The sequence below is a fragment of the Bison bison genome, unplaced genomic scaffold (genome assembly GCF_000754665.1).
Source record: "Bison bison bison isolate TAMUID 2011002044 unplaced genomic scaffold, Bison_UMD1.0 scf7180017864456, whole genome shotgun sequence".
Taxonomy (NCBI): Eukaryota; Metazoa; Chordata; class Mammalia; order Artiodactyla; family Bovidae; genus Bison; species Bison bison.
Genome location: NW_011495018.1, coordinates 30,305,194 through 30,323,828, shown reverse-complemented (window position 1 = coordinate 30,323,828; position 18,635 = coordinate 30,305,194). Strand labels below are relative to the sequence as shown.

At 45.0% G+C, this 18,635-nt stretch overlaps 1 protein-coding gene across 2 annotated transcripts in view; it reads left to right on the top strand.

The window, feature by feature from the left end:
* The window catches only part of ABCC2 (ATP-binding cassette, sub-family C (CFTR/MRP), member 2), a 70,205-nt gene that overhangs the window by 21,681 nt on the left and 29,889 nt on the right, over positions 1-18,635 (top strand). For both annotated transcript variants that reach the window (XM_010859539.1, XM_010859541.1), the window contains exons 7-16: positions 585-819; positions 2,724-2,887; positions 3,687-3,864; positions 8,810-9,064; positions 10,171-10,236; positions 12,427-12,564; positions 13,074-13,220; positions 15,542-15,626; positions 16,340-16,406; positions 17,819-17,945. In XM_010859539.1, coding sequence (XP_010857841.1) covers positions 585-819; positions 2,724-2,887; positions 3,687-3,864; positions 8,810-9,064; positions 10,171-10,236; positions 12,427-12,564; positions 13,074-13,220; positions 15,542-15,626; positions 16,340-16,406; positions 17,819-17,945 — 1,462 coding nt within the window. The remainder of the gene's footprint in view (positions 1-584; positions 820-2,723; positions 2,888-3,686; positions 3,865-8,809; positions 9,065-10,170; positions 10,237-12,426; positions 12,565-13,073; positions 13,221-15,541; positions 15,627-16,339; positions 16,407-17,818; positions 17,946-18,635) is intronic.

The window sequence follows — 18,635 nt, the reverse complement described above, 5'->3', positions numbered from 1 at the left end:
TGAAAACATCTGTGGTGTCTCCTGATAACAAAGGCTCAAGTACTCTGTTTTACAACTGTAGTTGGTTGACTACTTTCATATTAGAACTAGGAAAGGCTGCGTTTCAGTTAGAAGTGAATAGGAATAAAGATATAATTTGTTTTCCATCCATGTTCTTGAATCCCATGTTGAGAAGCCCTGATCTAGAGAGACAGTATAGAGGCGGCCTCTGGATCTGCTCATTTCCTTAAGGGCCTCTTGGAGTCCCCTCAAGGGATGCCAGGGCGGCAGAGAGGCAGCCAATATTTGAGGAGGAAGGAGCAGGATGTGGGTAGATGATGCTCTTTTGACTCTTCATCCAGTAGAATCCCTTCTCTTTCTCTTATTGTTTTCTCCCACCTTCAATCACCCCTACCTGCTCCCTTTTCTGCTCTCCCCACTCCTCTTTCAAGTTCCCAGGGCTAGGAGCTGGGGTAGCAGGGTAAGGGAGAAGCCCCATTCTTCTGTCCCTCCATCCTGGAACTGGATGGTTTTGATAGAGGCAGAGAGGAGACCACCTCTGGCCCCTCTGCAGGGCCTCAGCCTGCGGCTCCCTCTTGTTCCAGCATTGTTCTGAAAGGCTTCAGGAAACCTCTGACACTCGAAGATGTCTGGGATATTGAAGACGCGGCTAAAACAAAGGCACTAGTCAGCAGGTTTGAGAAGTACATGGCGGAAGAGCTACAGAAGGCCAGGCGGGCGTTCCAGAAACGGCAGAAGAAGAAATCCAAGCGGAACCCTGGAGCCAGCGTGAACGGCTTGGACAAGAACCAGAGTCAAAGCCAAGATGTCCTTGTCCTGGTAACTCTGCCATGAGTGTCTGTTCAAACGTCCTGCACGTCATTGGTGTCCTGGTGATGGTGATTCTGTCCTTACATTTTTATAGCACTTTACCCTTTGCAGTACATTTTATATTAGTAATATTCACAATACTATCACAGTACCTTAGAGATGGATGCTTGGGGTGTAATGTAGTACTGTTCTCTCTCCTTTGGGGTATATATGAAATTTTTCTCAATGTCTTTTTTAGCAGAAAAATAAAACAATACCTTAGCATTGCTAGAATTTGCATGTTGGTGGGATTTAGTGTTAGCTAATTAATTTTTTTATTCACTTGAAAATATTTATTGAGTAGCACTATGCATTGGAGACCATTCTGGGCACAGATATAAAGAGTCCTGAAGGAGTCCTCATCTTTACAGAGCTAGAAAATAACTAATAAACCAATACATACGTTACCCTTTCAGAGCAGGAGGTGCTCTTAAGAAAACATGTTCATGTATTTGGAGTGAACTGCTTCCTTAGAGTAACAGGAGAAGCTTCAGAGGAGGTGATATTTGGGCAGAGATCCAAGCGATGAGAAGAGCCCATCAGAAGGAAGCGTGTTCCACTCACAGGGGGTGGGTTGTGAGGCTGAGAGGGGAACATGGTTGGTTTGTTTGGAAAGGAGAAAGAGAGTGCAGGAGCATGGAGAGAGAGGCTGAGTGTGCGGGGAGGTGAGTGCAGGAAAGTGGGAGGGTACAAAGTGGTATGGACCCTCATGGGCCATGGTGAAGAGTCTGGATTTTAAGTCTGATGGAAAGCCAGGAGAAAGTTTTGAGCAGAGGAGTAATGCAATCAGATTTACATTTTTAAAAGTCCACTTGGGTAGCTGCCAGGAGAATGAATGATTGGGGTCGGGGCAGGGGCAGTGGAAGCTAAGATATAGGCTGAGGCAGTTGTTCAGGCAAAGAGACCGAAAAGATGGGAGCTCCGTGACAGCCATTATAAGAGGATGCCACTGAGCCTGAGAATCTGGAACTGGGGGCCTGGCAGGACAGGAAAAGGAAGTGTGGTGGGTGAGTGGTGGTGACACCCCACACAGTAGATTCCCAGGGTTGCTGAGACAAAGCACCACAAACTGCACGGCTTAAAACAACAGAAGTGTATTGTCTCTCAGCTCAGGAGACCAAGAGTCTGAAGTCAAATCATCAGGAGAACCACGCTCCCTTCAAACCCTATATGGGAGAAAGCTTCTTTGTCTTCTCCACCTTCTGGGTTTGGCCAGCAGTCAGTCCTTGGTGTTCTGTGGCTTTTGGATGTGTTACCCCACTCTCCGCCTCTGTCATCACATGGCCTCTTCCCCTGCCCCCTGTCTGTCTCTCTTCTTACAAGGACACCAGTCATATTAGAGTAGGACCCATGATGCACTCTGATGACTTCATCCTAACTTGATTACATCTGCAAGGCCCTATTTCCAAACAAGGGCACAGTCTAAGGCACTGGGGTTTAGGACCCCAACATTCCTTTTGAGGGGGATTCTATTCAACCCGTAACATCCCACAATAACCTCAAGCAAGAAGAACGAAAAGTCTTCTAAGCATCTGAAATATATATTAATATATATGTTAGCATGTCCATGCCCTTCCCTCCCACAGTGCCCCACAGGCCCCCCTGAGTCTGTTCTGTGTTTTTACATGCTATTTTCATCTGCTTTGTTGCCTGTTTTCCTAATCCAAAATAGATTCTAAGCATCAGTTAAGGGGTGAGAGGGGAACAGTGACAGCAGCTAAAAAGTTGGATGGGACCAGGCAGTGAAGAGAAGACTCAAACCTGTTCAGTGACGGCCACAGGGATCAGGGGCTAACGCTCGGGAGCTGGTCAGTGAAGACAAAGTCTTACACCATGCACTTCTGCAAGCACTGCTTGTTTGGTTTTGTCCCTAGGAAGAAACTAAAAAGAAAAAAAAGAAGTCTGAGACCACAAAAGACTTTCCCAAGTCCTGGCTGGTGAAGGCGCTCTTCAAAACTTTCTACGTCATCCTCCTGAAATCATTCCTGCTGAAGGTGGTGTATGACATCCTCACGTTTCTGAATCCTCAGTTGCTGAAGTGAGTCCCCAGACCCTGGGCTGTCTCTTTAGGACCTCCTCTGCCACTCTGCTTTTTGCTCCTTGTATATGCAGGCAGGAGCCTATTATTAAGTTCCTAATTTTAAAAAAATGCTCATAATTTTCTTGCACCTTACAGCATTGTGTTCACGAAAAGCACAAGGCACTTTTCAAGGTCTAAAATAAAGTCCTTTAGCCTTCCTCTTTCCCATATCCTTTTCCTCATAGGAAGCCAAGTACTTCTTAGGGGCATTTCTTAAACAGAATTGCTGTGAGCTGAGCTGTGTCCAAGAGGTGGGCCTCATACCCGAGGAGAGGATTGTACGCAGTCTTTGTAGCCTCATTGCTCCCCAGTCATGCATTAAGTGGGCAGTTCCAGTTAATCATGACATGACTTCAGTCTGCCAGGATCCATGGAATACACTGTCCTCCAGGGGAAACCCTTCTAACTCATGCTGGATATGTGTCCTAATTCCTTTCCAGGAATAAATCAACTTGCCACACATGGCTCCTTCTACCAGGGGGTAGGGAAAGAGAGGGTCAGAGAAAGCACGGCAGCGGCAGCTCTGTGGGGCATACAGTATCCTGTCTCACAGCTGTGGGTCATCAACCCTTAGGCCCTGCTGCTCATCTCCAAAGGGAGAGTGCTGGCATGGCTGTGGAGCTCAGTCTTCCAAGAGCATTGAACTGTAGTCACTTCAGTTACCTCCAGGGTAGGGCAGGGTAGCTGGCTGTGCACAGTGAGGGTAAGGAGCCCTCGGAGGCTTGATGTCAGCACTTACTTGGTTTTGCTCTGGCAGGTTGCTGATCGCCTTTGCAAATGACCGTGGAATCTATCTGTGGACTGGATATCTCTATTCAATTCTCCTCTTTGTCGTGGCCCTCATCCAGTCTTTCTGCCTTCAGTATTACTTTCAGCTGTGCTTTATGCTGGGCATGAAGGTGCGGACCACCATCATGGCTTCTGTATATAAGAAGGTATGTGGGGTATGCCAGGGATCACCAAAGAAAATCCCCTTAGTAAACATGACCCTTTGTTCCACGATTGAGGAAAACTTGATGGAGGTGATAACTGACCGCAACACTGAATTTTGGCTAACCATACAGCCTTCTTTAGACATTTCTTAGGAAATTAAAATGAAAAGTGTGTATATAGACATAGAATATGTGTGTGTGGTGGGGGGTGGGTGGTGGTGGTGGAGTGTACCCTACCGCAGGGAAAAGCTGGCAAACTCTTCTCTGCCCAGGATCTGCCTTTCAGTCTTGAAGGCTGGCATACCATCTCTCTCTTTCTTCTCTCCACAAGCTGACAACACCTTAGGATAGAATGTGAAGTCAGAAAAGAAGCTGACCAAGGGCAGACTCTTAAAATTGCCAACATTTAAACCAAGTACTACGTGAAACTGGGCTCATGAGACCTGGTGTATCCATCTCAAATCACAGTTTTACCATAGACTAGTATACTCTGTGGACCAGGGCTCCATCTCCCTGGACTGTCTTTTCCCTAGTGATTTCTTTTTCAGTCTTGAGTGGCAACCAACTCCTCATCTGCCTGATTCCTTTTTTGGATTTGTAAATATCATCACCCTCACTCCAATGATTAAATTCTGCAGACTTGGGAGCTTTTCCATTTCCTTAAGATGATTTTGCCCATCTTCCCTCTGACTTGTTGCTTTATTATTATTATTTTTCCTATTTTTATACATGCCACATGACATGTGGGATCTTAGTTCCCTGACCAGGGATCAAACCTATGCCCCTTCAGTGGGAATGTGGTGTCTTAACCACTGGACTGCCAGGGAAGTCCCTGACACGTTCCTTTTAGTGTTTAATTTTCTCAGAGCAACTTTATTTCCCTCTGTCCTAGACACCAAGGTGGAGTCTCATTTTTTCCCTTAAGAATTGAAAATAGCCAAATATTGTTGTTCAGTTGCTAAGTCATGCGACTCCATGAACAGCAGCATACCAGGCTTCCCTGTCCTTCACCATCTCACAGAGTTTGCTCAAACTCATGTCCATTGAGTTGATGATGGCATCCAACCATCTCATCCTCTGTTGCCCGCTTCTTCTCTTGCCCTCAATCTTTCCCAGCATCAGGGTCTTTTCCACTGAGTCGGTTCTTCACATCAGGTGGCCAAAGTATTGGAGCTTCAACTTCAGCATCAGTCCTTCCAATGAATATTCAGGGTTGATTTCCTTTAGGATTCACTTGTTTGATCTCCTTGTTGTTCAAGGGACTCTCATGAGTCTTTTCCAGCACCACAGTTCAAAACCATTAGTTCTTTGGTGCTCAGCCTTGTTTATGATCCAACTCTCATATCCGTACATAACTACTGGAAAAACCACAGCTTTGACTAGACGGACCTTTGTTGGCAAAGTAACATCTCTGCTTTTTAATACGCTATCTAGGTTTCTCATAGCTTTTCTTCCAAGGAGCAAGTGTTTTTAATTTTGTGACTGCAGTCACCATGTGCAGTGATTTTGGGGCCCAAGAAAATGAAATCTGTCACTGTTTGCACTTTTTCGCCATCTATTTGCTATGAAGTGATGGGACTAGATGCCATGGTCTTTGTTTTTTGAATATTGAGTTTTAAGCCAGTTTTTTCAGTCCTTTTTCACCTTCACCGAGAGGTTCTTTAGTTCCTCTTCGCTTTCAGCCATTAGTGTAGTCGTTTGCATATCTGAGGTTGCTGATATTTTTCCCAGTAATCTAGATTTCAGCTTGTGCTTCATCCAGCCCAGCATTTCACATGATGTACTCTGCATAGAAGTTAGATAAGCAGGGTGACAATATACAGCCTTGAAGTACTCCTTTCCCAATTTGGAACCAGTTCATTGTCCCATGTCCAGTTCTAACTATAGCTTCTTGACCTGCAAACAGGTTTTGCAGGAGGCAGGTAAGGTGGTCTGGTATTCCCATCTCTTTAAGAATTTCCCACAGTTTGTTATGATCCACAGTCAAGGCTTTTTAGTGTAGTCAATGAAGCAAAAGTAGGTTTTTTTTTTTTAATTCCCTTGCTTTTTTGATAATCCAGTGGATGTTGGCAATTTGATCTCTGGTTCCTCTGCCTTTTCTAAATCCAGCTTGTACATCTGCAATTTCCCAGTTCACATATTTTTGATGCCTAGCTTGAAGATTTTGAGCATTACCTTACTAGCATGTGAGATGAGTGCAATTTGCTATAGTTTGAACATTCTTTGGTGTTTTCCTTCTTCAGGATTTTGAAAACTGATCTTTTCCAGTCTTGTGGCCACTGCTGAGTTTTCCAAATTTGCTGGCATATTGAGTGTAGCACTTTCACAGCATCATATTTTAGGATTTGAAATAGTTAAGCTGGAATTCCATCACCTCCACTACCTAATGCTTCTTAAGGTCCACTTGATTTCATATTCCAGGATGTCTGGCTCTAGGTGAATGACCACACCATCATGGTTATCCAGTTCATTAAGACCTTTTTCTTCTGTGTCTTCTTGCCACCTCTTTTTAATCTCTTCTACTTCTATTAGGTCCTTGCCATTTCTGTCCTTTATTGTGCTCATCTTTGCATGAAATGTTCCCTTGGTATATCTAATTTTCTTAAAGAGACTTTTAGTCTTTCCCATTCTATTGTTTTCCTCTATTTCTTTACATTGTTCACTTAAGAAGACTTTCTTATCTCTCCTTGCTATTCTCTGGAACTCTGCATTCAGTTGGGTATATCTTTCTCCTTCACTTTCCTTCTTTTCTCAGATATTTGTAAGGCCTCCTCAGACAACCACTTTGCCTTCTTGCATTTCTTTCTTGCGGATGGTTTCAGTTCACCAGCTCCTGTACAGTGGTACAAATCTCTGTCCATAGTTCTTCAGGCACTCTGTCTACCAGATCTAGTCCCTTGAGTTCCCTTAATAATTGAAACTAATCAAGTAAACTTCAGCTTAAAAAATAAATGAAAAGAAAGAAATGGAAATAGAGTAGTGACTCTAAGCCTGAGGAGAAAATTCATCCAGAAGGAGTTGATACTTTTGATAGCTCAGAACATCAAACAGTTGCCTCCTCTTCCTTTTTTCATCCACCACTGAAGTGTTCCATCATGGTGATTTCTCTGTTAAAGTTCCTGGCTTTCTCCTTTGCCTTCTTCTTCTAAAACTCCAAGATGACTTTTGTCTTTCCTGAGTAGATGCTGACTAGACGAGAGACCCAGAGAGGTGATTCAGATGTCTTTAGATCAGAAGTCTGGTCAAGTTCTTTGAACCCCTAAATAGCCTCACACTGGAATTTGTCTTCTACAAAATTTTTAATCCCTTTATTCCTTGTGGAGTAACTGTTTCTGTTGGTTTGCAGGATATGAGGTCACTACCCAGGCTGTCTCAGATATATCTATGAATGTACACTTTTACAATTGTGACAATTCATTCCTGCCTCTTTGATTCTTAATATAGTCCAGGTTTTGCAATTGTCACAATTCATACAAAATGTGTAAAATAGAGCCTTTAATGAGACCCCCATTCAAATAAATATTCTCCTAAAGTGGAATTTAAAATTGACTACTTTTATGTTTAGATTATACTTCATTTATGAAATGTTATGAAACATATTTTACATCCATCACCAGTTCATAGCTCTGCGAAGTAACTGCATCATCCCTGTTCTAGAGAGAAGTAGGGCTTAGATCACTTTAATGGCTAGAATCACATAGATAGGCCCTGACTCCTGACAAGGGCTATTGGGACTATATTCTTGACTTTTTCACTCTATTGAGATTTATTGAGAAAAGAAAAGTATTGCAATTACCTTGTAGGGTAGTTAGATAATACTTTTTTCTTTTACTTTTCAATACCAAAGGGGAGGCATAGCAGTGGACTGATTTCTCTAGCACCTTGGTGGCCCAACGTTTTGGGAAATTTACTTCTTTTTACTGTACAACAAAGCATCCTGATATATTCTAAAGACTGCATTAATGGATGAAGATGACAGTAGAGCTTTTAGGAGGAGACTGAAGGTGGTATCTAGGGCCACTCATAGCCCATACACTGCCTTGTGGGAATTAAGCTTTCCTTCCTTTGGAAAGATGTGGGCCACACCAAAGGGTTGCTTGGTGAGCATAGTGCCAGCTGGTTTCATGCAGCTACCCCCTCGGCCCCCAGCCTCTTGTCTGGGAGCATTTGTACAAGACACTGCCATAAGTCATTGACTGTGGGTCTCAGTCTTCTCATCTCTCTGAAATGATGGTTCATGATGCAAGATTCAGGCATTTAGATAGTGTCCTCAAATTTCCTGACAATAAACAAGTCATTTTGCTTCCAGTATGTGAGCCCCATAGTTTTCCCCTCCATTCTAAGGTCTCTGTCCTTCTTGGGAATGGCTGCAGCCTCCTCACAGTATGGCTCCGACATTGCCCCATTAAAGTCTGCAGGGCCAGAGTCCGTACAGGCTCCCTCCCTTCATTCCTCTGTTCCTCCCATCCTTCAGTATGTGATTTCCCCACTGTGTGCAGGTAGTGAATTGGACAGAGGCAGCCCTTGTCCTTAGAGTTTTCTACTGGTGGAGAAATAGGAAAACACAATTAGAGTTCCGTGTGATGAATGTAACGGCAGAGATAAGCATTGGGGAATACACAGAGGTATCTAACCCAAACTTGGGAGTCAGGGAAGGCTTCTCAGCAGTTCCACCTAAGCTTACACTAAGGGATAAATAGGAGTTTTCCGGGTAAGACAAGTGTGTGGGGGGGAGCGGGTGTTGGGGAAGGTAGATATAGCAGGAAAGACTGGTCAAGAATGAGAGAACACTGTTAAGATTTAGCAGCTGGAAGATCACAGCCCCTTGGAAGTTATGTCCATATGGAGCCCATCCTTCTACTGTCTCTCGCTGCCTTCCTGAATCCCCTCTCACTTCCCAGTCTCCTTGGCTTTGTCCATGCGTCTCAATTCCAATCTTTATTTTCAGGCGCTGACTGTCTCCAACCGGGCCAGGAAGCAGTACACCATTGGAGAAACAGTGAACCTCATGTCTGTGGACGCCCAGAAGCTCATGGATGTGACCAACTTCATCCACCTGCTGTGGTCAAATGTCCTACAGATTGCCTTGGCCATCTACTTCCTGTGGGCAGAGTTGGGACCCTCGGTCTTAGCAGGTGTTGGGGTGATGGTGATCCTAATCCCAATTAATGGAGTACTCGCCACCAGGAATAGGGCTATTCAGGTAAAGAAACAGTCACTGGGGATATGTACATGTTCTTCAAAGTCTAAAGTTTTCTTACTTAATTCTGACTGGTGATTGGAGTTTGGGCAAGGCAAGGCTCACAGGAGACTTGCCACTGTCCCAAACGAACTTGGCTTTGTCTTCCCCTTCCATCTTCTGACCACTTTTAGGGTTCATATTTCCTGTCGTCATTCATGTCCCTAATTGGAGAGAGAAGAGCTGCCCAGGGACCCTGCATATAACGTTTACACCCTGCTATGCTGGGCTGTTCTTAAAAAGTAATTATGACCCTGGTTCTCTATCATAGCATTATAAACCAGCCACACAGAGCCGTCACAAGAGCAAACCAGACTTTATGCCTAAATCCTGGCAATCGACCTTGTTCCCACCAGTTAGCAGAGCTCTCTGTGGACAGTCCTTATCTCTGCCAGAAATCATATTCTGGATGGGTGAACTTGATGGTATATGTGACTTAGTCATTCATTCGTTTTGCATTCACTGAGTTACAAATATTGGCCAAAAATTCATTTGGGTTTTTCCTAATGCGGAAAAACCTGAATGAACTTTTTGGCCAACTCAATATTTTAAAAATGCTTATTGTGCACCCTCTTTCTGGGGGAACATGGCAGCAAATTAGACAAGGCAGCAAATTAGACAAGGCTTTTGCTCTCATGAAACTTACATTCTGCTTGGGGTGGAGATTCAGGCCATAAATAAGTAAAAACAAAGAAGGAAAATGTCAGTAGTACTATGCAGGGAATTAAACAGGGTGATGTGATCGTAGGGAGTGGTTTTAGGTCCTGGGGTCAGGAAAGGCCTCTGAGGAGGAGACATTGAGCTGAACTCTGGAACCTGAGGGTGAGGGAGGAAGACTTGGGTAAAACCTGGGACGAGGGCACAGTCAGGCCAACACTGTTCAGGCCCAGAAGGGTGGTGAGTGTGGCAGGAGCAGGGAGAGCAAGCAGGAGAGCGCGAGAGACACAGCCCGTCACTGGGCACCTCAAGTTCTCACCGAGCAACAGCCGCAAGTGCCACTGAGATTTAGCATCTGAAGCAAACCTGGACCCACTCACATGGATGTTTGTTCTGTTATTCTTTCCCGGCAGGTTAAAAATATGAAGAATAAAGACAGCCGTTTAAAGATCATGAATGAGATTCTCAGTGGGATCAAGGTGAGAAGCTGAGCGTGGGTGGCTCTCTGGGCACGGTAACAGCCACGGTAGCCTCTTGGCCTTAACAACATGTTGAGGTTGTGGACTCCTGCTTCTGAGCCTGGGGTGTGTCCCACGACTCCTGATCCATCCAGCCACAAGTCTCCTGTTTCTTCTGCTACTCCTCTCAGGCCTTCTTTTGATTATGATTTCTATTTATGTATGTTAAATAGTTTGTTTCGTTCTTATATTTTACTATAAAGGTTGTCCGATGTGGACAAAAGTAGACAGAATACTATAACAAACCCCCATGGACTTGCCACCCAGGTCCAGCAATTATCAGCAGGACCTAACCTGTTTCATCTACATCCCCGCTCCCCACTTCATGCCCCGCTAGATTATTCAAAAGCAAATCCCAGATATTTTGTCATTTCACTGGTAAACACTTTGTATGTATTTCTAAAAGAATGACTTTAACGTAACCACAATACCAATAGCATACCTAGAAACAAGTACTTCTTTGATACCATTAAATTTCCCCAATTGCCTCATACAAGCCTTTTTTTATTTTATTTTTTTTACTGTTGGTTAGTTTGAATAAGGATCCAAAAACTGTCCACGTGTTGCATTCAGTCAATAGCGCTTTTAATCTACAATAGCCCCTTGCCTGCCCCCTTCCTGGTCATTTGATAGAAGAGTTTGTCTTGTTTCCTATGCTTGCTTGTAAATTGGTGGTTAAATATAGAAACTTGAATAGATTTAGGTTTATTTGGTTTTTGTTTTTGTTTGGGATGGGGTTGGAGGGCAAGGGGTTGGGCAGTGCTGTGTGCTTCCCAACTTAGTGATGGTGAGTGTTTATGGGGTCCAGGCATCATCAGCCTGATTCACCCTTTATTGTTCTTTCACCAAGAGCAGTGATTTGTGGCCCTGGCAGCACATTTCAGTCTCCTGGGAGATTTGTAAAACCCACTGAGGTTTGGGCCTTACTTCAAACCATCTAAATTGAACTCTTGGTGGGGGGGGAGGGGTGAGACCCAGGTGTGTATATATTTTAAAAGCTCCCTAAGTGATTCCAATATGCAGCCAAGGTTGAAAACCACTGTCATAAAGATTTTAGCAGCCGCTGTTGATCACTGCCTTGTTCTATTATTTCATTTCCAAAGGGTGATGTTTTAATTCCTTTGTTCCTTTGGCATTGCTCAGTGGGAATTCTGTAATGAAGAATGATTTTTAATCAACTGGTTGGTTACTCTAAAATAAAGGACAAGTAGGATAAATACACACTTCTGTCCTCTATTTACTAGCTTTCAAAATAATGCATTTCATCAAATTCTTTTTTAGACATTTTTTGAATTCATAGACTTTTTTTTTTTTTACTTTTTATTTTGTATTAGGGCACAGCCAATTAACAATGTTGTGACAGCTTCAGGTGAAGGGACTCAGACATATATATACATGTATCTGTTCTCCTCCAAACCTCCCTCCCATCCAGGCTGCCACATAACATTGAGCAGAGTTTGGCTGAATTAATGGACTTTAATATTACCCTAAACCTCTTGAAAATGAAAAGAGGCCCCTTTGAACATCTGATTTTTCTGCACACAGAGCTCTGATATGCCTTACTGCCAATGTGGCAAAATGAGAAGATAGACCTGATTTTGAGTCTTAGCTCTTACCACTCACTAGATGGTGACTTTGGGCAAGTGACTTAGTCACTCTCAACCTGTTTCCTTATTGTTAAAATGGATACAATAATTCTGAAAGAGTAAGAAGCTACTTCTTCCTGGTTTGCCCAGAACTTTCCGGGTTTAGCACTGAAAGCCCCGAGTCCTGGGCAACCCCCTTTAGTGCCAGGCAAAGTTTGTCACACTTAGGATTAAGTAAGACAGAGTACATAAAATGTTGTGTACCTTGTAAGTTGTCAACAACTGCAAGCTGCCCTTCTGTTGTTGTTGTTCAGTCACTAGGTCATGTCTGACTCTTTGTGACCCCATGAACTGCAACACACCAGGCTTCCTTGTCCTTCACTATCTCCTGGAGTTTGCTCAAATTCATGTCCATTGAGTCAGTTACCTTTCTGTAATCACCCTTTATAAGCTGAATTTGTACCTCCCCAGTTTGGGGGAGTGTTTCCTAAAACCTGTGTGTGGGGGGTTGCACCTGATTTCCTACTGGGGCAACAGTGTAAGCTGTACTCTTCTCTATTATTAGATCCTGAAGTATTTTGCCTGGGAACCTTCATTCCAAAACCAAGTCCACAACCTTCGGAAGAAAGAGCTCAGGAACCTGCTGAGATTTGGGCAGTTGCAGTCTGCGATAATGTTTCTCTTATACTTGACTCCTGTGCTGGTGAGTGACAGGAGTCAGTGGGCGGGGTCAGCTTCCTGGAGAGAAAGGTCTGTTTAGATAGATGAGAGGTGCCTGCACCTCTAGGCCTGACCCTGAAACCCAAGGAACTCTGACCCACTCCTTAAGTCGTCATGCTGTCCTTCCTACCTCACGGCCCCTAGATCTAGTTTCACCCTTAGAAACAGTTTGATTACCTGGCTGCCTGGAGTAACTACAGGGGATTCAACATGAATGTGGTATCTAGGCATGGTCTGCATGGGAAGGCTTCTCATCTGTAGGAGAAGGAATGCTGATCATAGGAGCCAGGATTCTCGAGCTCTGGTCCTAGCAATGCCATTAGTTGACTTTGTGACCTCAGGCAAGATAGTTGCTCCTCTTCTGGGCTCAGATTTCTCTGTAACATGAAAGGTTGAGATAATCCCTAAGACTCCTTCAGCTCTGATACAGTACTTGGAACACGGCTGCCTGACCCCTTTTGGGATAGGTCACTGACGGCTCTTCTTCTCCAGGTGTCTGTGATCACATTTTCTGTTTACGTCTTGGTGGACAGCAGTAATGTTCTGGATGCACAAAAGGCCTTTACCTCCATCACCCTCTTCAATATCCTGCGCTTCCCCATGAGCATGCTTCCCATGCTAATCTCCTCCATGCTCCAGGTGGGTAGGATCTCTCACTGCCAGCTGAGTGTGCTCAGTTGGGTCAGACTCTTTGTGACCCCATAGACTGTAGCCCACCAGGCTCCTCTATCAGTGGGATTTTCCAGGCAAGAATACTGGAGTGGGTTGCTGTTTCCTTCTAGCCCTGGTTAAAAACCTTAGATTCCAGAATGACTGGTATGTCCTATCTCATTTCCAAATTCTGCTGGTGAACCTTCACTTAGAGAGATTGGTTTGGTCTCTGGAAACCAACAGCATGATTTAGTAAAGTCTCTTAATAAGTTTTTTGAACCCCCATTTTTCTGACTATAAACTGAGGATAACCATAACCAATCTTATACACCCACCAGGGAGACAAGGTTGTGAGAGTGTTTAGTGAGACTATGATGATTAGCTCTGCTCCTGGAACATTTCTAAGCCCTTTTCTTGGTTCAGTTTCCTCCATATATTTCCAGCACTCTTAGGGTATTTATAAAGCATTAGGGAAATATGGCACAAAAGGAGAGAAAAGGCTTCTCTCTCTCAATTAAAAAAAAAAAAACAATTGGCTACACCAAGTCTTAGTTTTTTGTTGCAGTATGCTAACTCTTAGTTGCGGCATGCAGATCTAGTTCCCTGACCAGGGATCAAACCTGGATCCCCTGCACTGGGAGCAGAGTCTTAGCCACTAGATCAGGGGACTTCCCTTTGTCCAAAGACTTCTCTTTGTGTGAAGCCACATGGTGATAAAACCAAATGCAATCTGGGAGCCTCAAGATGTCAGAAAGCTAAGTTTGGAATCCAGTAAGCTTAATGGCACCCCACTCCAGTACCCTTGCCTGGAAAATCCCATGGATGGAGGAGCCTGGTGGGCTGCAGTCCATGGGGTCACACAGAGTCGGACATGACTGAAGTGACTTAGCAGTAGCAGCAGCAGCAGGCTTAAGATGGTCCAGAGGGAGTGTCTGGGTCCTGAAAACTGAGCACAGTCACTGAGATGGACCAGGTACCAGACCTCAGGAGGATGTTCCCAGGGAGGTGGCAGACTGGCGAGGCAGCCAGGATGACAAAGTGTGGTGACCTGTGTTCATCCGGAGGTAACTGGCTTCAGAGAGTTCAGGCCCTAGGAAGGACCGGGGTTTAGGAGGAGCCCTTCTGGTCCTGGAGGGTGTTAAGAAGGCTGGTAGATCTGGCTGAGAAGGAAACAACATGCTCTTTTTTAGAGTCAGATGGTTTATCACATAGGTAGCAAAAGCAGGATCAACAAAGGTGACAAGTCTCTGCAAAACAAAGGGGCAGATGAGCAGGCGAGTGGGCAGTGAGGCCCTCCCTCTACAGGAGCCGATCCACACCGCAGCCATGCAGTTCTGGAGCCCACAGTTGTGCTTCAAAGAGGGGGCGAGGCAGAAAGTGCAATGCCTGCTTAGCCACTCAGTCATGTCCGACTCTTTGTGAGTCTTTGAACTGTAGCCCACCAGGCTCCTCTGTCCGTGGGATTTTTCAGGCAAGAATATTGGAGCGGGTTGCTATTTCCTCCTCCAGGGGATATTCCCAATCCAGGGATCGAACCCACATCTCCTGTGTCTCCTACATTACAGGCAGATTCTTTACCTGCTGAGCCATCGGGGGAGTCCCCCAAAGTGCAGTACTTCCTCAGAACCCAGGTCGTGACAAGAAGCTGTCTCGTGACAGCCTGCCTGGAATGGAGGAAGTGAGAAACATCCTTGTAAATCCCCCCAAGTTCTCCTGTTCCAGGGGGACCACAGGGCATCCTGCCAGTGCTTAGGTCACCTGCAATTTAAGCCTGGCCTAAGTGGGGATATGCCAGGTCACTATGGTTCCATGGCCACTTCCTCCACAGAGGGTCCCGGTAGTGATTCAGGACACTGCCTGGGTCATCAGAACATGGACTCAAAGAAGAATATGCCAGGGACCCAGTTACCAGAATCAGACAGAAACTTCATCTTAGAAGGAGGCAGAAGACCATTTCTGGACCTAGGTACGAAGCCTGGAGACAGCAGAGTAGAATTAACCTCCCACCCACCCATACCATCACCACCACAACCAGTTTTCTGAGGGGCTAAAATAGAGCCTCTTAATTTTCCTGTGTTCAGAGTAGGGTGGCTCCTAGGGCTGAGATGTGGCTGAGTCAGGGGTGAGGGAGTTGGGGGGTGGGTAGGGAGCCAGAGACTCCAGCTGTGGTAAATTGCAAATCATGGGCAAGAAGCCTGGCAGGTTGACTGGTTGACTGTCTGCTTCCACATCCAAGGCTGATGACGAAGTCACACTCCTGGTCTCCTCGTGCTCATCATTGAACTTTGTTCCTCTGTGTCCTCCTCTAGGCCAGTGTTTCCACAGAGCGGCTAGAGAAGTACCTGGGAGGGGATGACTTGGACACATCTGCCATTCGACATGATTGCAATTCTGGTAAATGAATTTGGAAGTTGCTTCCCATATATATTCACGGTGCTGGCACCAGGACTTTGATACACAAGGGCAGAGCAGCAGCAAACTGAAGGAAAGGGAAAGCCAAGGGACTTATCTTGCATCTATATTTGCACTGATATTACTTAAATTTTGCATTCATTTAGAACAGATTTCTTAGTCAGCTAGATTGCCAAGCAAAGTTGGGCCAGCTCTTTTGAGAATAAATGGGGAATCCTGTAAAGGATCTTGAAAACGGAAGTCATGATGGAGCCAAGTATGTGGAATTGGGAAGGGAGGCTGCAGTGAAAGAACACACACGTTCCAAAGGTTTAAGGATTGAGGGGCATTTGTAGCCAGAACAAGCCGTGGTTCTGGAATCCAGGGCAGGGGTGGCTGGGTTTATATATGGAAGTGGAATTTATACAAGAGACTAGGCAACAGAGGGCCTGGGAATGTACCCAGAGTGTCTGTAGATCAAGAATCTGAACTACCAACTGGCTTGGGACTCCTAAGTATATAAAGAACTTTGTATGCAGGCGACACTTGGTCTCACCCCTGGGGCTTTCATTTGCCTCTTGGCAGCTCAGGATTTAGCACCAGACAAAGGCAGGCTCTTCTGGAGGAAGGAATGAGGGACACATGAAAGCTGAGAAAAGACAGACAGACATGCGGGGACCTACATCTGACTTAAAGACAGGAATTTTTCTCAACAGATAAAGCTGTGCAGTTTTCTGAGGCGTCATTTACCTGGGACCATGATTTGGGTGTCACAATCCAAGAGTGAGTTGCCGCCTTTTCTTCTTGCTGTATTTTAAGATTCTCCTTGCTGGTCTTGTTATAGGGAAATTCCATGTAATGTAACACATGCGGAGACAAGCTGTGCACGTGTTCAGATACTAGTGCAGGTTAAACCCCTGGAGGGATGGACTGACTGCAGTCGCTGTGACTGCACCTGCCCCCTCCCCCCGCCCACCGCCGCTTTCCTCCTGGGGGACAGTACAGCTGAGAACCTGTGAAGACATGTGTTCTCCAGATTGTGGATGGAGGTAGTGCAGGCTGGCAGGTAGCCTAGGTCTCTGGATGTGCCAGAGGATACTCACGAGAACCTGAACGCAATTTAAGTTCATTTATTCACTGAAGAATAGTTATCATGAAGGACCTGCCTTCTTTGCCCAGAGGGGATGATGTGAGCTGCTTCTATAATCAACTTCAGATCTGGAATTTTTCATCTACATAACCCCTTCTCACATTCTGCCTTGTAGGTCACCCCCTGCCTTAAGCCAACCCTTTCTTGCCACACTGCTGCATGTAATGTGTTCCGTAAGCACTATGTGTGTGAGCACGCCAGCTCCATCACGAGCTCAGCACCACGGAGCATGCCAGGAGCCCGAGCAGGCCAGGCTTTTTCACAACTGAGTACACCTAGTGGTCTTCCTGCCACTTTCCACACACTCTCTTGTTTCTCCATCCTCTAACATGGACCCTGGAGCTTGCCTCAGCATATGTCAGTCAGGCCAGAAGCCCTGAGCCCTCCTAACCTGAAAGCCTCAACTTTACAGAAGGAGAGTGGACGTAGCTCCCACTTTGCTAGTTGTATAAGTCTAGAAGGAGCCTAGCTGGATGGGCAGGTTCAGAAAGCCTGAGAATAAGTTCCTAATGTTCTAGGAACTCAAATATTAGGACTAGAACAGAGAGGTTCCCGGAGCCTGGCCCAGTGTGAGCCCCTACCTAGCCACGCTCAGCCAAATCTCCAGGGAAGGGGGCAGGACATCTGTGCTCTCAGTGAGCATTTTATTGAATTGCTCTTCTCATTGAAAAGTCGAATTTGAGATGCATTACTCTGTCCCAGCCCCATTAGTTTAGAAATTGAGAGTCCAGGAGAAGTGAGACTCTAAGATCACACAGCTCAGCTGTGGCACAGTTGGGATTTCAACAAATAGGGTCTTGTTCAATGGTGCCACATAGTTCTGAAATTATTTTTCCATTGGAAACTGGCTTTTTGCACAAACAACTTATAAATTAAGCCTTACTCTCTAAAGTCTTAGAGGAAAAAAAAAAAATTAGAGGACTACTTTGAAACTTTGTATATCCAAGATATATTTTCCAATCTTGAAGGAAAATCTCCTTTGGCATCTGAGAAGTGGCAGGAACGTCTACCCTCCACTTCCTTCAAGTACACTTCTCTCTTTCAGTGTGAACTTGGACATTATGCCAGGCCAGCTGGTGGCTGTGGTGGGCACTGTGGGCTCTGGGAAATCTTCCTTGATGTCAGCCATGCTGGGAGAAATGGAAAATGTCCACGGGCACATCACGGTCAAGGTGAGAAGGAATGCCAAGGAGAAGACTTCTGACATCAGACGTGGGAAACACTAAGAGCGCTGCCCTCTCATGGGGACAAACAGTTAGAATCTGATAACCGCTCCTGTCAGGCTGCTGTTGGTGGGGTCTCGGGGACATCTCGGAGACTTATAAACTGTGCATTCTTTGCCCTACTCCACATATACTATCATATTCTGGAGTAGATTCTAAAAACCTGCATTTTTAATGAGCTCCCCAGGTGATTCTTATGTGCATACTGAAGTTTGAAAACTGTTGAAAGATGTCTTCTTTCAAAGTATAGGTAATTCTACTATAATCCATGTTTCTGAAAACCTCCTAATCTACAAAATTATAAAAATAAGAGGACTTAAAAAAAAATTTTTTTTTAATTAAAAAAAAAAATAAGAGGACTTGGGGGAAAGAGCTGGAACAGATCATTAAAAACATATGTAGCCAGGCTACCAACAAAAACAATAAGAGCAATAACAATAAAACCATAGCATTGTAAAATCTCCACTGACTTTTGACCCCAGCTTCACAATTAGTTCTGGGCCTCTCACCTCTTCCTTTGAGAGCTGGGTGTTGGAGGGCACTTTAACAGAGAGGAAATGTTTTCGTGGCATCTCCATCAGCACTCTTAGCTTCACCAGAGAGCTAAATTTGGGGGAAATCATAGGTACTTGGAATCAT